Raw genomic sequence first — 16,671 nt, forward strand, 5'->3', positions numbered from 1 at the left:
ACATACTGTAATAACTGATTGTTCAAGCATAGCATCTTCACTGATTACTGCAGTGTAAGTGTCTTGGCTAAACACTGGAGAATTGTCATTGATATCCGTGACATTAATATTCACTGTTACAACATCACTTAATGAAGGTGTGCCTCCATCTGTGGCTTCCACTGTCAAGTAGTACTCATGAGAACTTTCATAATCCAAACTCTCAATGATAAAAATGGCTCCTAGGGAAGAAGAAAAAAAAAGCCTCAAACTCTGCTACTGCTGTACTATTACGTGTTGCAAATATTTATTTGGACCTGACAAATACTCAGCTTCTTCAGGGCCTGATTTTTCACTGTAAAGCTAGAGCTACCCCATGAAATGATAATGTTTACACATGTAAGTAAAGTTCCTGCCATTACCACAAAAGATTCACAGTTTAAAACAACCAGGCTTACCTTTTGTAATGTGAGTTTTTAACTGACTAGTTAAGATAGTGCATGTGGTGGTTTGACAGGAAATGTGTTTTTTGGGATGCTGTGTTTTTGGCCAATGGATATTCAAACCACCACAGCGCAGTCCCTAGCATACAAATTGACTTCCTGGATGAGTTTTTCTGGAACATTTTTACTCCTTTCAAATATATGAAGTTTATCTTCCATACCTTAGTACCTGCATGTCCACTGGAAAAAGCAGAATTGTAATTTCCACTACACTACTAGTACAATTAACTACTAAACTATTTAACTAACTACTAAAAGTCAATTAGAATTAACTTTTGGGTAGAAATCTTATTAAAAACAAAACCAAAAATAAAAAAAAAAAACAAATCCAAGCAACTTTGCAAGAAATTAGCTCTAGAAAAAGAACTATGTAAGTAAACAAAACTAAAATTGAGGTGTTTATTGATTTTTAACAAATAATTGTCAATAATAGGGAAAAATTCTCAACATAACCTAAATAGTCCCTGAGACTAAATCTGACTATCATACAAGCCTAAAATCTCCACTGTCATGCTGGACATATGGTTGAACATAATATTTCAGTTCCAAGCTCTCTTTAATGCCATATCAAACTTCTCTAGGATTACTGCCTTTGTGGACCAATGACTAGTCTTCCCAACTAATTTTATTTCTAATCCTTCTTTTGCCAAGCCTGGCCATTCCTTGTGATTACACACCTTTTGTGGAAAGACTATTATGTTTCTCATTACAGATCTATGTCTTTCCACCTGCCTGCCCCCAGAGTAGGGAATTTCCAGTTAGGAAACCCTTATAAATGAACCTAATCCAAGTAATAATCCAATAAATAGAAGCAACAAATAAAGTTTCTATTCTACATTTTACTGCACTCCTCTAGTAAGCTTGCTAGTAAAATGGGTGAAAAGACAGCAGCAGCAGCTTCTCAGCTGGGATGAAGCACACAGTTTGTACATAACCTGGCTCAACTATGGAGGAAGTCAGTATGGCATGGTGCTCGCTTGGCCACAAGTAATATTCACAGTTGCAACCTGTTACCTGTTGTTGAATCGATGCTGAATTTTCCATGTTCGTTCCCACTGACTATTGAGTATGTGATTTCAGCGTTGGCTTCAATGTCTCTGCTTGCAGCATAGATCTGGAGAACTTCAGTTCCAACCAGAATGTCCTCTGACACACTTGCACTATACTCCCTATGCTCAAATACGGGTGGGTTATCATTAATATCCAAAACAGAAACTATAAGACTACTTGTTGAAGACAGTCTTCTAGGTAAGCCTTCATCTGTGGCCTTCACAGTTAACGTGTACACAGCTTGTAATTCCCGATCCAAAGGCTTCTCCAAACGAATGATTCCAGAGAATTCATCAATAGAGAACTGCCCCTCTGCAGAGTTCACCAGTGCATAATGGATTTTACGGTTCAACCCTGCATTTTGAAAGAAAATTTCAAGTATGAAGCAGCCATTAAAATACACAACAGAATAATCCATCGGATAGCTGTGAAAATAAGACATGCATGCTAAATATTATCATTCATGTTAAAAGTGCATTTCAGAAAGAGGCAAAGTCTCTTGTGAGGGGCAGAATTACTTCCAAAAAAACATTAAGCTAACACTTCACTGCACTGATTTTCTGTCATACAGAAAACATGAGCCATGGTTCTGCTTCAGTCACAGTACTAGTTGATACGAAACAATTGTTAATATAAATGTAATTATAACTTTAGAACAACAGAATCTGCTTACCAAGCTTATAATAACAGAGGAGGATATGGAAGAGTTAGGTTGCATCAATTAACTAGACTCCAAACCAGTACATTTATTTAAGAATCACGCCCCAAAATTAACAGGAGCATAATTTCTAGCACCATTTCTTTATAAAACAAACAAAAACCTTACCCAATTCAGGGGCAAGTATTTTGGTCCACCTGAGCCTCAAACACTGGTGAAGTATGAAAAGAACTGTCTGCTGCCTTTCAAATGAGCTTTATCATAGCACAAAGCAGGTCAGCTGTTTTAAAAAACTGAGACAACTATTCATTAATACTATTTGATTAAGAAACTGATAAGATGTGGAAATCACACCCTTAAATGCTGTTTTGTTCCTTACAACAAAGCCTATGAGCAAACTCTTTCTGACGTCATTTTTAGTTCATGTTCACTTAATATTTGTAACTGAACAATGAAGGCAAAGAGACAGTAAAAATGAAGTAAAAGAGACAGCATATACATAAAGCTACAGTTGACCAGTGTTCTCTTGATGGTATGGTCATCGATGGCTGGCCTGAGAAGCACAAAAATCCATGAATGCCCATTTACATGAACAGACATGGCTTGATAGTCCTATTACTTCATCAGGAGTAAAAGGATGAACCTAATTGATCATAGCATTAATACCTGATGACAGTTAAAATGACCTACATTTTGTCTCTCCCCCCTCTCCTCTTTTTTGCAAAGACACCATAGGGATGTCTTCCAAGCTACTCACACATGAAAGTCAGGTGTTAAATGATTTAGTAGACCAAAATATATCTTTCAGGAGTCTAATCCTGAATGGTATTGAACATCTGTCAGCTCTACTGAAACACTTGACACCTCTCAGGATAAAACTAAAGAAATAATAATGTAAGTCTGAGAACATGACAAAAGTATCAGTCAAAGAATGCATACCCGCATCTGCATCTGTTGCCTGCACTCTTGTTAAAAGGGTTCCAGGCTCTGTGTTCTCAAATACTGTAATGGAATAACTGTCAGTTGTAAATTCTGGGGCATTATCATTCACATCTTCCAGAGTTAGGATAACGTTAGCTTGGCAGAATCTTCCTCCTCCATCTGTGGCTTTCACTAGAAGATGATAGGCTGCTTGCTGCTCACGATCAAGTGCCATTAATGTTTTCAGTTCACCTAAAAACAACATAACACATTAAGTTGATGCAAATTGCAAGGCTTAAGTACCCCTACACGTTTTCCCTTAAAATCAGAATAGCTAAACAACAATTTTCTTGTTTACAGTAATTTCATCACTGGCTAAATCAACAGATGTACTGTATTAATGAACTCCACTTTGGGCAAAACATGTAAGTGACCTGCCTTTCCAGTTTGAAAAGATTAAGAACTAAAACATTTTATTTTTTCCTAATGCTCTTGAAACAGAAATTAGCTAAAGTTAAACTCTCTGATAGTGCAGAGAGAGAATGTGTATAAATGCAAAAATCCATGTGTGTTTGTGCAAAGTGAATTTTAGAACTCTGGTGTTAAAAAAATGCAAGGTTAAATCCATGTCTGTTTTTTCTGAGCTATTTAGTTGTATTCCTTCCATAGGTATTGGTAATTCCTCCTCTAACATTTCATGAATAAATGCAGCTATTCACAATGAGGTCTTAACTGCTACTACAGACAAACCTGCAGACCTCTAACACATACTTTCTAAAGTGACAGAAAACATGAGAGGCCCCTACTATGTGTAGTCATTGTAACCTTATAAATAGGTAAAAAAAGTATTATGAAACACTTTTTTTGAGTATTCTAGCCCTACACGTCACATCACACAGGTGACATTCAAAGCCAAAAATACCCCCCAAACCCATGAAGTAAGGGTTCTCATTTATTTTGTCACTGAAGTCTTCTAATCTCTTCTACTTGCATTACATTTTTGTATTCATCTTATTCTATTTTTTCTACATTGTTTACCTTCCTACTGCTTGTCTACTGCAGCCTGCACAGTATAGGATTTTGGCAATAATGTAATACAAAACACACAAATGCCATGAAGACCAAAGTGAAGCCAGTTAAAAGTTGATCTCATTTATACTTTTGAGTTAATCTCATTCCAATAAAGCTGGGGACACTTCTGGTGTTTGCTATAGAAAGGAAATTTGTTGCTCCATCTAGCCTCATATTTAATTTTCCAAAACAAAAGATGGCAAAGAGAATCTGAATGAAGATATTTCACAGTTACAAACCATTATTGCTGCTACTATAGTGAGTATAAAAAGAGCAAAATTTATGGCCTACTTTTATTCCAGTCACTTCAGCATGGAAGTTTCTGGCTTCAGGGCAATTACCCTGTTTACGATTTAGTTTCTCATAAATTAAAATACTTGCCTTTTGCCTGAGTTTATTCAATATATTATTAGTATTTGTGTAGTAGAAACTCACATAAACCAATGTACAGTAAACTAACCCTTAGTGGAAAGTTTTAACAACTGACATTTATGTCTTAATGCAATAGCAAAGCATTTTATAAAATGAGGTGATTGGAGTCTTGTATAATGTATAAAGTATTATTACCTGTGTCTGGAGCAAGTCTGAATTTTTCTGCTCCTGTGCCATGCAGTGTGTAAGTAATTTCTGCATTGGAACGAATATCTGCATCTGTAGCAGACACCTGCATTATCAGCTTACCAGGAAGGGCATCTTCAGGAACTGAATCAGCATATAAAGTCTGCAAGATTTCAAAGTTACATTGACAAACTAAACATATCAAGTACGCAAAACTTGGAAAGGGGAAGAAGGAATTACAGAGGGAATAATATTCTGTTGAATGTCTGGTAACATATCATGTGAACCAGAGGGTGAAATAACTTAAAATTAAAAGAACTTATGATTTTCTAATTAATTATTTCACATTTATTCGATTATTCAGAAAGGTACTTAATACTGCAGCTATGGGGATTTTTGAACATTAGTGTATTGCTCAGAACTTGGGACACTTGTAACTAATAATGAAATAAACAAACTAATAATGAAATGTGTTCCCAAAACAGGAGTTACAAATTTTTGCTAATTACATTTTTCTCTCTTTTGGTGGATCATCTTTTCTAGGTCTGTCCCAGTCTACAAGAAATTGATAGCTGCCCTTTTAATGACATGAAAGCGTCTAGATTAAATTAAAAATATGAAAAAGGATTCAGAATTTATTGGCACTAAGCACTCTTATAGCCCAACCACGTCAGGAATGTGCATTACATTAGAAGCACTAAGCCTTGTAACAACAATATCAACAAAGGGGAAAATAAAAGGAAAAAAAGCTAAAAATACTGACTTGCCAGTCTGTGTATAACTGCAACCATTTACACAGAAGTAACCAACATAAACATCAACTAAGAAAAAGAATCCTATATCACTGTATACTTACTTGCCCTTCCTAGTACAAGGGAAGATTTCAACCCAGTAATATGAAATCTATGTTCAACTATGAAAAATACAAGAGAGGCAGTAACACATTTTGCAGGGGCTATCTTCCTGAGTTTTTTCCATTCCTTATTTTTCATGTCCATTTTTGCAGACTATAAAAATCTGGTACGGTAGACAGTTTTGTAACAAGAAAACATTTATGGCTTACAGATTTTTGGTGTTGTTGACTGCAATTGCAGCGTAATGTTCCACTATTTTCAACTCCTTTATCACAGGAAATACTCACATATTTCAACTAAGAAATGGGATTCAGCCTTCTTTAAAACTTTGCTTCTTTCATAAAATAGAGCATATAAACGATGATGGCTACAGCTTAAAATAATTCTTTTTGGAAAAAAAATTAACATAGGAGAAATGTATTACAATTCTTCTTATATCTCTCAAATACCCACTGAGTGTCAATTAATTGTCTTTGGATTTTTAAAAAATCTGTATTTGAAGTATCTTTTATTTAACAGCAATCTATCTTAGTAGTGTTATTGGTTTAAAAGGAACAGCTCTTTGTCAGTCTCCTGAGAAGCAATTTCAGAGAAAATGTAAATTTTATGTATGAAAGCAGCTGGTAATGGAAGATACAAGACTCTGCCTACCTTTTCACAAACAGGGCTATTATCATTAGCATCAAGGACTTTAACCTCCACCACAGCTTTAGCTGCAAAGGTTCCATCAGTAGCTGTAATATTTAGAAGATAATTATCCTTTTCTTCCCTGTCCAGAGGCTTTTTGACATAGACCTTCCATTCATTCTGTAAATTTTCAATAGCAAACTGTCCCAAAGGATCACCTCCTGAAATATAAAAAAAAATACTATTACTCTATCAAAATTAAGGTGAAAGAAAAGGAAGAAAGAAAGGAAAGGAAGGAAAGGAAGGAAAGGAAGGAAAGGAAGGAAAGGAAGGAAAGGAAGGAAAGGAAGGAAAGGAAGGAAAGGAAGGAAAGGAAGGAAAGGAAGGAAAGGAAGGAAAGGAAGGAAAGGAAGGAAAGGAAGGAAAGGAAGGAAAGGAAGGAAAGGAAGGAAAGGAAGGAAGGAAGGAAGGAAGGAAGGAAGGAAGGAAGGAAGGAAGGAAGGAAGGAAGGAAGGAAGGAAGGAAGGAAGGAAGGAAGGAAGGAAGGAAGGAAGGAAGGAAGGAGCAAGCAGGCATTTTCTGTGGCTTTATGAGGAAACAGCTTCATTTCCCAGGTAGAAATTGTCAGTAGATGCTCACACAACCAATTCAACTGTGGCCAACAAAATCCATAAAAATTAATTTAGAAATTCATGTAGCATTATAGAAAACATCATATCATGACATACACTAAATAGAAACAATAAAATATTCCACTGGAAATTAACAGCCTATTATTTTGTGAATTTTCTTGCATTTTTTCTTTAACTGCATCACTAATTTAAGTATAGTTTTTTAAATAAAATTTGGTATATAAATAATATACAGAGAAAGGCATCTTAAGCAAGGCACACATGAAACAAAGCCAACTAAAATTCATTTTTCCACTGAAGTTTTTAATATTCATCTTAAGACACATACATTCTTTCTTTGCAGCTCTATGGTTTCAAACACTTTCCAATCTCTTCAAAGATTAAGCTGTATCTCCCATCATTCCAGCACCACTCAAACAGTTATTCTGACATTACCCAAAAAGACTTACCTGTGATGTAATAAAATACTTGTCTATTGGTTTCTTCTGTATCAGCATCTGTTGTACTCAGGATGGCAATTACCCCACCAGGAGGGTCATCCTCACTGACTGTTCCCTTATATATCTCTGCAGTAAACCGTGGAGGATTGTCATTCACGTCTGTGACAGTAACTTCAACCACAGCCATAGAAGACAGTTGGATTTTTTCACCCCGGTCAGATGCAACCACTGTGATCTTGTATTTGTCTCGTTTCTCATGATCAAGCTCTTTCAGAGTGGTAATCCAGCCAGTTTCCATGTTTATGGTAAAAGATTCTATAATGTCTAGCTCTTGAGAAGGATCCAAGCTGTAAGTAACTTGCCCATTGAGCCCTGAATCTAAGTCAGTTCCTTTAACCTGTATGACTCTTGTTCCAGCTGGTGTGTTTTCTACAATGAATGCTTCATATGGGTTGGACTCCAAAATGGGTTTGTTATCATTTGTATCTTTTACTTGAATGCTAACCTCCACTGAGGAAACAACATTATAATCTTCATTTGCATACTGTGCTTGAACTGAGAACTGGTACCACTTAGTTGTTTCATGATCAAGATTCTTCTCAAGTTTCAACTCTCCAGTCTGTCGGTCAATCACAAAAAAGTCATCTCTGTTGCTTTCAGGAGTGTTCCCTTTAATCAGACTATATACTAAAGTCTGATTATGCTCTGCTTTGATAACATCAATCACAGTTCCAATTGGAATGTCCTCAGAGACAGTATAAGAATAAAATGGTTCTGAAAATTTTGGCATAGGCACTTCTGGTGGGAGTATTCTAGCATAGACAGGAACAACTGACTCTTTTTGGGGGGATCCACCATCAATTGCTCTAACAAGGAAAGTAAGAAACTCATTTTCCAAACCAATTAAGCTTTCTTTTGTAGTAATTATACCAGACAATGAATCAATTTCTAAATTTTCTTCTACGTTTTCAGACTCTGCTTCAATAGAATATGTGATGTCTGCATTTGTACCTTCATCAGCATCAGATGCCCAGACTTTAATGACCGAAGTACCCCGTGGAACATCAGTCCCGATGTTTACTTCATACTCTGTTGCTCGGAATTGAGGAGCATTATCATTGTCATCTGTAAGTATTACATTAACAGTACAGAAAGCAACTTTCCCTCCTGAATCTTTGGCCATTAAACTAATGGCAATTACTTTTTCTGCTTGTGTTTCACGGTCAAGCTTTTCAGAGGTAAATATCTGCCCTCTCTCATTTGTATAAAATCTGTCTTTGGCAAAGTCATTTACAATGTGATAAGTGATGTGGCCATGTGTACCAGAGTCTTCATCTGTTGCTTTAACTTCAGTAACCAAAGTATGCAGTGGAGCATTTTCAGCGAGTTCAACCTCATACTCATTCTGGCTGAAAACAGGACTGTGCATGTTGGCACTGATTACACTTATATGGACTTGGGCTGAGCTTCTGAAGACACCATCAGAAACTGACACATTAAGATTATAATGTGACTTCAGTGTCTGTCTGCGTAGGTTTGAGATGGTGATAATGCCGGTTTTACTATCAATCACAAAATTCTTCTGATCATTGCCAGTCAGAATGGAGTACTCCAGCTTGCCAGCATCTGTACTATCAGCATCTGAGGCTTGCACACACGTCACAAAATGTCCTCGAGAAGCCAGTTCACTAATTTTGGCTTCATAAAGCAATTGGCTAAAAAGTGGGGGGTTATCATTGAGATCAGTTACATCCACAGTTACAATAGTATCACTACTCAAGGGCAGCATGCCACCATCTATGGCCCTTATTAGTAGCTTGTGTTGCTTAATTTGTTCGTAGTCCAAAGTTTTTGCTGTAAGAATGAGTCCAGTGCTGCTATCTATGTGAAAGTAGTCATGACTTTCACTATTATCCTCAACCAAGTGATAAGAAATTCCCCTGTTGGTTCCAGAATCGGCATCTGTAGCGCTCACTTGTGCAACAGATGTTCCAACAACAGATGCTTCAGAAAGTGTTGCAATGTAAGACTGCTCTGTAAACACAGGAGGATTATCATTGATGTCTTCCACTATTATGTCTACAAACACATCAGCATGTGCCCCATTTAGGGAGTCAGTTGCTCGAACACTCAGTTTATAGGCTGGATGAGACTCAAAGTCAAGAGGGGCAACAACATTTATAACTCCAGTGTTGAAGTTGATAGTGAACTGATTGAAAGGATCTCCACCTGTGATGCTGTAAAACACCTTGAGTCCTTCAGGGCTGTTTGCTTGTACGTGTACCACAGGACTGTGGAGCTGAATGTTTTCTGGTATCTCTGCACTGTAGAAAGGCTTTTCAAAGACTGGCATAGCTTTACTCATAACTGTAATTGGGACTGTAAGTTCAGCTGAAAATGCAGGGTCTCCTCCATCTTTTGCCACTACTGTGACCAGATACTCCTTATTTACTGTGTCTGGTTCAAACTTCTTCTTCAGGGAGATTTCACCAGTAGGATCAATTTGGAAATGTTCATGATGTTCTTTGAGATAGTAACGCACCTCTCCATTTTTGCCTGTATCTTTATCTACTGCTGTGACACGTTGAATAACATGTCCTGCTTCAGAGTCTACTTTAACAGCAGCATAATACGGAAGATTGACAAAAAATGGAACGTTATCATTTACATCTTCTACTGTGACTTTAACTACAATGTGTGCAACAACTGATGGTTTATTTTCCTCTGTCACTTCCACGACCACATCAAAAGATTCTTGCTGTTCACGATCAAATGGTATTCCTGTTGTGGAAAGGACTCCTGAAGTTTGGCTTATTTTAAATCTGCTGTCTTGATTTAGAATATGGTAAAACAAAGGCTTATTTATTTGATTCCCTATAGCAGTAACAACAGCTATTGTTTTTGCCTCTGTGGAATTCTCCTGCACTGTTGCAGAGTAAGAACTCTGTGTGAACTTCAGCTGGCTTGCTTTGCTTTCTTTCACATTAATTTTTACAGATGCAGTGCTTGCAAATCTGCCATCAGATGCTCTCACTGTTAATTCATATCTGCTTCTTAACTGAGTTGTGTTTTGTACTGTTATATTGCCAGTCTTAGGGTTTATTGAAAATTTTTCTCCAATGTTGCCTTCAATAATGGAATAAATTAATTGGGAAAAAATGCCTGAATCTGCATCAGTGGCATTTACACTGATGACTTTCACGCCTTTATAAGTTGGAACCAGAAGGGATGTCTCATATAGCTCTCTTGAAAACACAGGAGGGCAATCATTGATGTCAATCACATAAATAGTAACATTAGCTGCATATTCCGCATATAGACGTGGTATGCCCGTATCATGTACTTGCACTGAAAAGTGGAAAATATTTGTCTCCTCATAGTCCAGACTCATTACTGTCCGAATGGCACCAGTGCTAGAATCAATGGCAAAATACTGGCGGACAGATGGTTCAACAATTTGATAAACAAGCAAAGCATTAGATTCTTTATCAGCATCTGTAGCTCGAATTACTAATGGGATATTCTTGTCAGTCAGAACCACACTGTTAATTGAAGCTGATTCACTGATGAGTCCTGTATATTCAGCCTGCATGAAAATTGGTGCATTGTCGTTCTCATCCCGAAGATGTACCAAAACTGTTGCATTACTGGACAAGCCAGCCATGTTTGTTCCTTGCACAGTAAGAGCATAAAAAGGCAAAGTCTCAAAATCAAGTATCTTCTGAGTAATGATGACACCTGAATTGGGGTTGATAGCAAAGGCATCATCTGAATTACCATCTTTTATTTCATAAACTACAGAAGACTGACTGTATGCTGTAACCATTCCAACAAAACTGCCAATGTTGGCACTTTCGCTGATTTCTGTAGAATATTCTTTGGCTGTGAATTTTGGTGAGGCATTATCAGAAACTGTAACAAATATGTGCACAGAGGTCACTTCACTCATTGGAGGATGTCCTTTATCTGTAGCTTTTACCATCAGGTTGTATTCTTCCTGGTTACTACGATCTAATTCCTTTGCAATTTTAATCATACCCAAAATGGGATCAATAAGGAAGGAATTTCCAATATTCCCTGTGAAGAAAGAAAAAGCAATTGAAAAGAGGAATACAGAATTTAAGGGATGACTGCTTATTTAGCTCTATACTTAAAAAGACATAGCTGGAACAGAGACTATGAACAGACAGAACAGAGACTATGAGAATTTCTTAATTTTGCTTGATAAACACTTGTTAGCCTGTCTGGAAAGTTTTCTGTAATCAAGAGCTGGCAGTAATTCTAACTTTACTTGTGGGAATACTGCATACAATATAGTTAGCAAAGCCATCCAGGACTTGAAAATTAATGCAAAAAATTTCTTTTAGCAAACTTAAACATCAATTGTAGCTGAAAGGAACATATATTCAGAAGTTAATATTAGTGGAATAAAAGTTACATTTTATAATCTAAAACAACTGGAACGTTTGGGCAAGAAAAAAAGAAGGGTTGTAACAAACACTTGTGAATCGTAATTGTTTATACAAGTATTGTTTAAATGACTGATTCAAAACCAAACTTTTTAAATTGGACAAATAGTTACCTCTCTCTTAATTTCCTATTGATACACAGACAAGTTATTCCCTGTGACTGTATTAGAAGAAAAATAATGCCTGCTGAGAAGAACCAGCTGCCATTTAACATAAACACTTGTTTGCTTCAAATTTTGAAATATACACATGAACTACACTGCATGCAAGACCCTGCTTATGTATTAAATATGCTAAGATTTAACATTTTACTAACCTAAAAAATGACATTACCAAAGCCATGATCTCAGCATGAAAAAAAGTCTTTAAAAACTTCTGAGTTCTGCACACAAGTAGGCAAGAAGGAGGTTAAAAGTCTTTAAAAACTTCTGAGCTCTGCACACAAGTAGGCAAGAAGGAGGTTAAAAGTCTTTAAAAACTTCTGAGCTCTGCACACAAGTAGGCAAGAAGGAGGTTTTGTGTTCTGTTTGAGGGTTTTTTTCACTGTTGGTGCTTTTTGGTTGGGTATTTTTGGGTTTTTTAGAGCAGACTCTAAACACAGTGGCATTCTTAGAATATCCCATTACATATCTAAGCAGCCATTATAAGCATTTAAGGAATGTTCCTTCCATTTGCTTAGAATATCAATTATAATGCTTTAACCTCCCAGTAGATCACCATCCTATAAAATAAACCTTACAGGTCTTACTGTAAGGTTTATTTTATTTACTCTTATAAAAAGCTAGAAGAAAGGAACAGAACAGCATGTCACTTCATTCTAGACTGCAGGCACACACATTTTTTCTTGCCATTGTTTGGCATTCAGAAAACAAGCAGTGACAAAATGGGAAGGAAAGAGAAAAATTTCATGGATGTTGGCGTCTTGCTTAGTAAATGCTTAGTAAATGTCATATTTCTAGAAATTACAGAAAAATCTCATGTAGTTTAAGCAAGTTATGAGACACTCAAAACCATTCATTCTTGTCAGAGTATCATAATCAAAGCTTTGTTTTAATACAGTGTTAAAGTGTGCTTTCATATGAAAACAGCACTTTGGGGGAAAAAAGGAAAATATTTATAGTAAATAATTCCTATCCTTTACACAGCAATTTATGTAAAATTAAAAAAAGCACATATCACTTTGCATGCAACAGAAACTGAGTAACATTTTGCCTGTTGTTGTCCTCTTTAATATATAGTCTCTTATGCTTGTTACTGGGATTTTTTATTTAAATTATTTTTTACCTTGAAAACAGTATTTCACATAAGGAATGAAATTTAAATAACTTTTTTTCTAGTCATGGTACCTACAAAACTTAGGACCTTGATAATGGCAAACTTGTATTAATTCAGATTTAATGGACTGAATCAAAATCTAATTCTGTCTGGTAAGTGAACTCAATCCATGTCATTCTGATTTCTAATATTAAAAATTGCCACAATTTGAACCACATTATTGTAGGCAAGTTCAGAAGGATGTACTGAGGTTAAAAATAAGGAGCAGTTCTCTTCTGGCCTGCAATCTGGAAGGAGTCTTAATGCCAAACTGACCAACTCTTAAGGAATTTCTCAAATATTTTAATAAGCTAGAATAGCAGTCCCACTACTAAAATCAGCCACAGGGAAGTATAGAAAGCAACCCCTTCTTTGCTGCATCTATTAAAAAATTTACCTTAAAAGCTGGGAATAATTAGGAGTTTGGTAAATGCCTATTTAAGTTATTTTTGAGCTCCTTACGTCTGCATTATATTAAACACAAAAACACTTGTCTCAAGCTCTTACTCTATTCATCAAATCCTTGCTTTGCCTATGCCACAGAAAATAAGACCTACAATATCAAAATAGAATGCAATTTTAGACATGAATGGAATGAATTCTTAGAGAAATTACAGATTCTGTAATTTCTAAAGAAATTACTCCTTTTGAGCATTCCAAGATGGCTTTTTCTTCCCCTACTACTAAAATATGCCAAATGTATCTAGAGGATAACATAAACAGCTAAAGGATATAGCTGAATATTTTAAATTTTCTTTTAAATACTCTGAGGCTGTGTCTTCAATACATCTCTCAGAATATGGCACATAAACCTGCACTGTCCCCCTTTTTTCACAGATATGTTTTCACACATCTACAGCTGAAAAACTATCAGCAAGTTCAACAGACTGGAAATGTAAGAAGGTGACTATACCTGATTCAATAGAGTACACAATTTCTGCATTTTTTCCTTTGTCCTTATCTAATGCTGTAACCTGGAGTACTGCTGATCCAACAGCTGCTGACTCATACACTCGTCCTTCATAGGCAGGGCTGGTGAACCACGGGGCGTGATCGTTCGTGTCGCTGACATTGACGACCACTCTGGCGTAGTTGCGCTTCACAGGAACATCTTGGTCTCGAACCTGCAACAGTCAGCACATCACCAGGAATGAGCACTGGAATTTCAGTAGCTCACCAGGTATTAGCAATAATTCATTCAATAATTCATGGTGCAATCAGCCACAGAGTCAAAGACTGCACAAAAACTAAACATACAAATAGACGTTTGAATTATGGGGACTAAAAGGAGATTAAAAAGTATCTGTGTGTAACTCACAACAGAAGAAATCTCATGCGTACTCACCATTATTGTGAGAATATGCTGGTTCATGGTCTCATGATCCAGTTTCTCTGAGGTATAAAGGGAGCCAGTTGCAGGGTCCAGACGAAATTTTTTAAGACTAATGGGATCAGTGCTGCCCTGCATAGTGTAAATCAGTTTATTCTTCTCATCTCTGTCTGTGGCACTGACTTGCAGAATTTCTGTCTCTGGTAAGGTATCCTCAGGAATAACAACTTCATATTTTGAAGCAGAAAACTGAGGCCTGTGATTATTTGTGTCTATAACTTTGATGTACACCTGAAATGATACCATGGGAAAGGGAAAACATTGATGATATTTGGTAAAAAGAAATGAAAGGAAGATATTTTATTAAAAATTAGACCATGTACTGAAGTAATACCACCTCAAGACAATTTTATTTTGCTGAGAGGAGGAGAGATCCAAGACATGTAGGGAAGAAGAATGTCACTAAAGCCAAATCTGCTTTACCTTCCCCAAAGTCAAACCAGAAATCTATACAACCACAAACATCTTAGATAAGACATCTTAAAGGGAATCATATTTGTTCAAAGGAAGAAAAAAAAAAAAATTTGTTAATTTTGGAATTAAAAATTTAAAATATACAATATGGATCCTAGGAGTGGGTAAAAGTACTGCTTTGGGGTGCAAATTTACAATTTTAAGCAATGTTTTCTCAAGGCAGTGCATGCATAATACTCCTCCTTGCCCTCACATATAACCAGTCCTCTTTCAGCCCCTCACATCTGCAAGCTTAGGCAAGAATAGAAAAGTGGTGGAATTGCCAGAAAAGTCCCTTATTTCGAAGAACTGCAGGTGGTTTTGTTTACTATTCTCTAAAAATGTGGCACAGTTTCAGCATACCTCACTGGTCACCGACACAATTTCTCTGAAGTTACAGTTAAATTAAATCTGACGCTTCAAATTGGGTCTTTATATAATATTGCTCACTGGAACCACACAAGATCCCTGCAGCCCCACTTGCTTTACACAGCACCAAAGTTTTGTATGAAAAGGGTAAGACAGACAGCCACCATCCTGTTTCCTTCAACAGCGATAACATCAGACAAGTAACAGGAATGCAAAGGAGTTGGCAAGTCGACAGCAAAGCTCCAGCAACACACGGCTAAATTCAGGTTCTTTACGTGCTGCACGTATAGCCATGCTTCTATCCATCCAAAGGTTAGGAGCTTTGTATACATTTGTTAAGGGCTATATATAAACAGGTTTTTAAAATAGGGACTTAACAATTCTGTAAGTGGGTTAAATTGCTCTTTGAAGACACTCACTGCTTTCCATTGGTAACTGGGGGAGCCTACAGATGTAATTTAGACAAGGTACCAAACTGCATGCAGTAGAAACTAAATTAGATGAATCCTGATAGTGGCAAATAATTAGGAAATGCTAGGGCTCTTGCTACAGGAAGAAGAAATGTCAACCTTGCAAAACTAGCATCTTACTCTAAAACTGAATCGTTTGGCACACTGATAAAATCCCTTGCAAGATGTTGCTATGGAGACTAAGGAGTTTGGTTTTGTCATGGATTAGAAACAGATTAAAGAAAAGAAACAAAGAGTTAGACTAAATATTGACTTTCAGTGGGGAGAAATATTAATGGTACGTGACCCAGGATACATATTAGGACAAGTTTTTAAATACATTAACTAACAACCTGGAAAATGAAGAGTAAGTATTACATAAAAATGTGATCTTTTTACATTGTCATGATTAAACAGGATGCAATAAAGCAAAATTTTGTATAAATGAAATACATTATAATACCTCGTGGAAGAAGACAGAAAGGTCTAATACACTTACAAAGTATTTGAGTAAAAACAGCTGCTCACTGAACAACTGTGCTCAGCAAAATTTAAAATGATACCAAATGAAGATGAACAAACAATTTAAAAAAATATAAAGCCCCAACACTCAATACAAGTCAAACTATAAAAAAAACTTCTGCATAAATGAAAGTTTTAAAGGCCATATACAATTACAACACTTCATTAATGGATAATGTGCTTTCAAAATGAACTCATCACCAATTATTTTATTACTTTTCCATCACCAAGAAACTATTAAGGTCAGACTCATTAAAAAAAAAAAAAAAAACCAAAGTGAAAAGATGAGGTGTCAAAGGCAATGAATTTAAATTAAAATCTCTATTTAAGTTCATGTCTATTTCCACTCCCAAATGAGGAAACACAGAAACCTAGGTTAAAATTGGAAGTGAGAAGGTGTGCAACTACAGAG

The 16,671-nt window shown here is 36.3% G+C and overlaps 1 protein-coding gene across 1 annotated transcript in view; it reads right to left on the minus strand.

Moving 5' to 3' along the window:
* The window catches only part of FAT1 (FAT atypical cadherin 1), a 103,685-nt gene that overhangs the window by 20,402 nt on the left and 66,612 nt on the right, over window positions 1-16,671 (minus strand). The window contains exons 8-15 of the mRNA XM_066548364.1: window positions 14,422-14,697; window positions 13,990-14,200; window positions 7,303-11,370; window positions 6,246-6,442; window positions 4,750-4,903; window positions 3,130-3,363; window positions 1,497-1,886; window positions 7-221 (exon numbers count right to left, since the gene is read on the minus strand). Coding sequence (XP_066404461.1) covers window positions 7-221; window positions 1,497-1,886; window positions 3,130-3,363; window positions 4,750-4,903; window positions 6,246-6,442; window positions 7,303-11,370; window positions 13,990-14,200; window positions 14,422-14,697 — 5,745 coding nt within the window. The remainder of the gene's footprint in view (window positions 1-6; window positions 222-1,496; window positions 1,887-3,129; window positions 3,364-4,749; window positions 4,904-6,245; window positions 6,443-7,302; window positions 11,371-13,989; window positions 14,201-14,421; window positions 14,698-16,671) is intronic.

The sequence above is a fragment of the Molothrus aeneus genome, chromosome 4 (genome assembly GCF_037042795.1).
Source record: "Molothrus aeneus isolate 106 chromosome 4, BPBGC_Maene_1.0, whole genome shotgun sequence".
Classification (NCBI taxonomy): Eukaryota; Metazoa; Chordata; class Aves; order Passeriformes; family Icteridae; genus Molothrus; species Molothrus aeneus.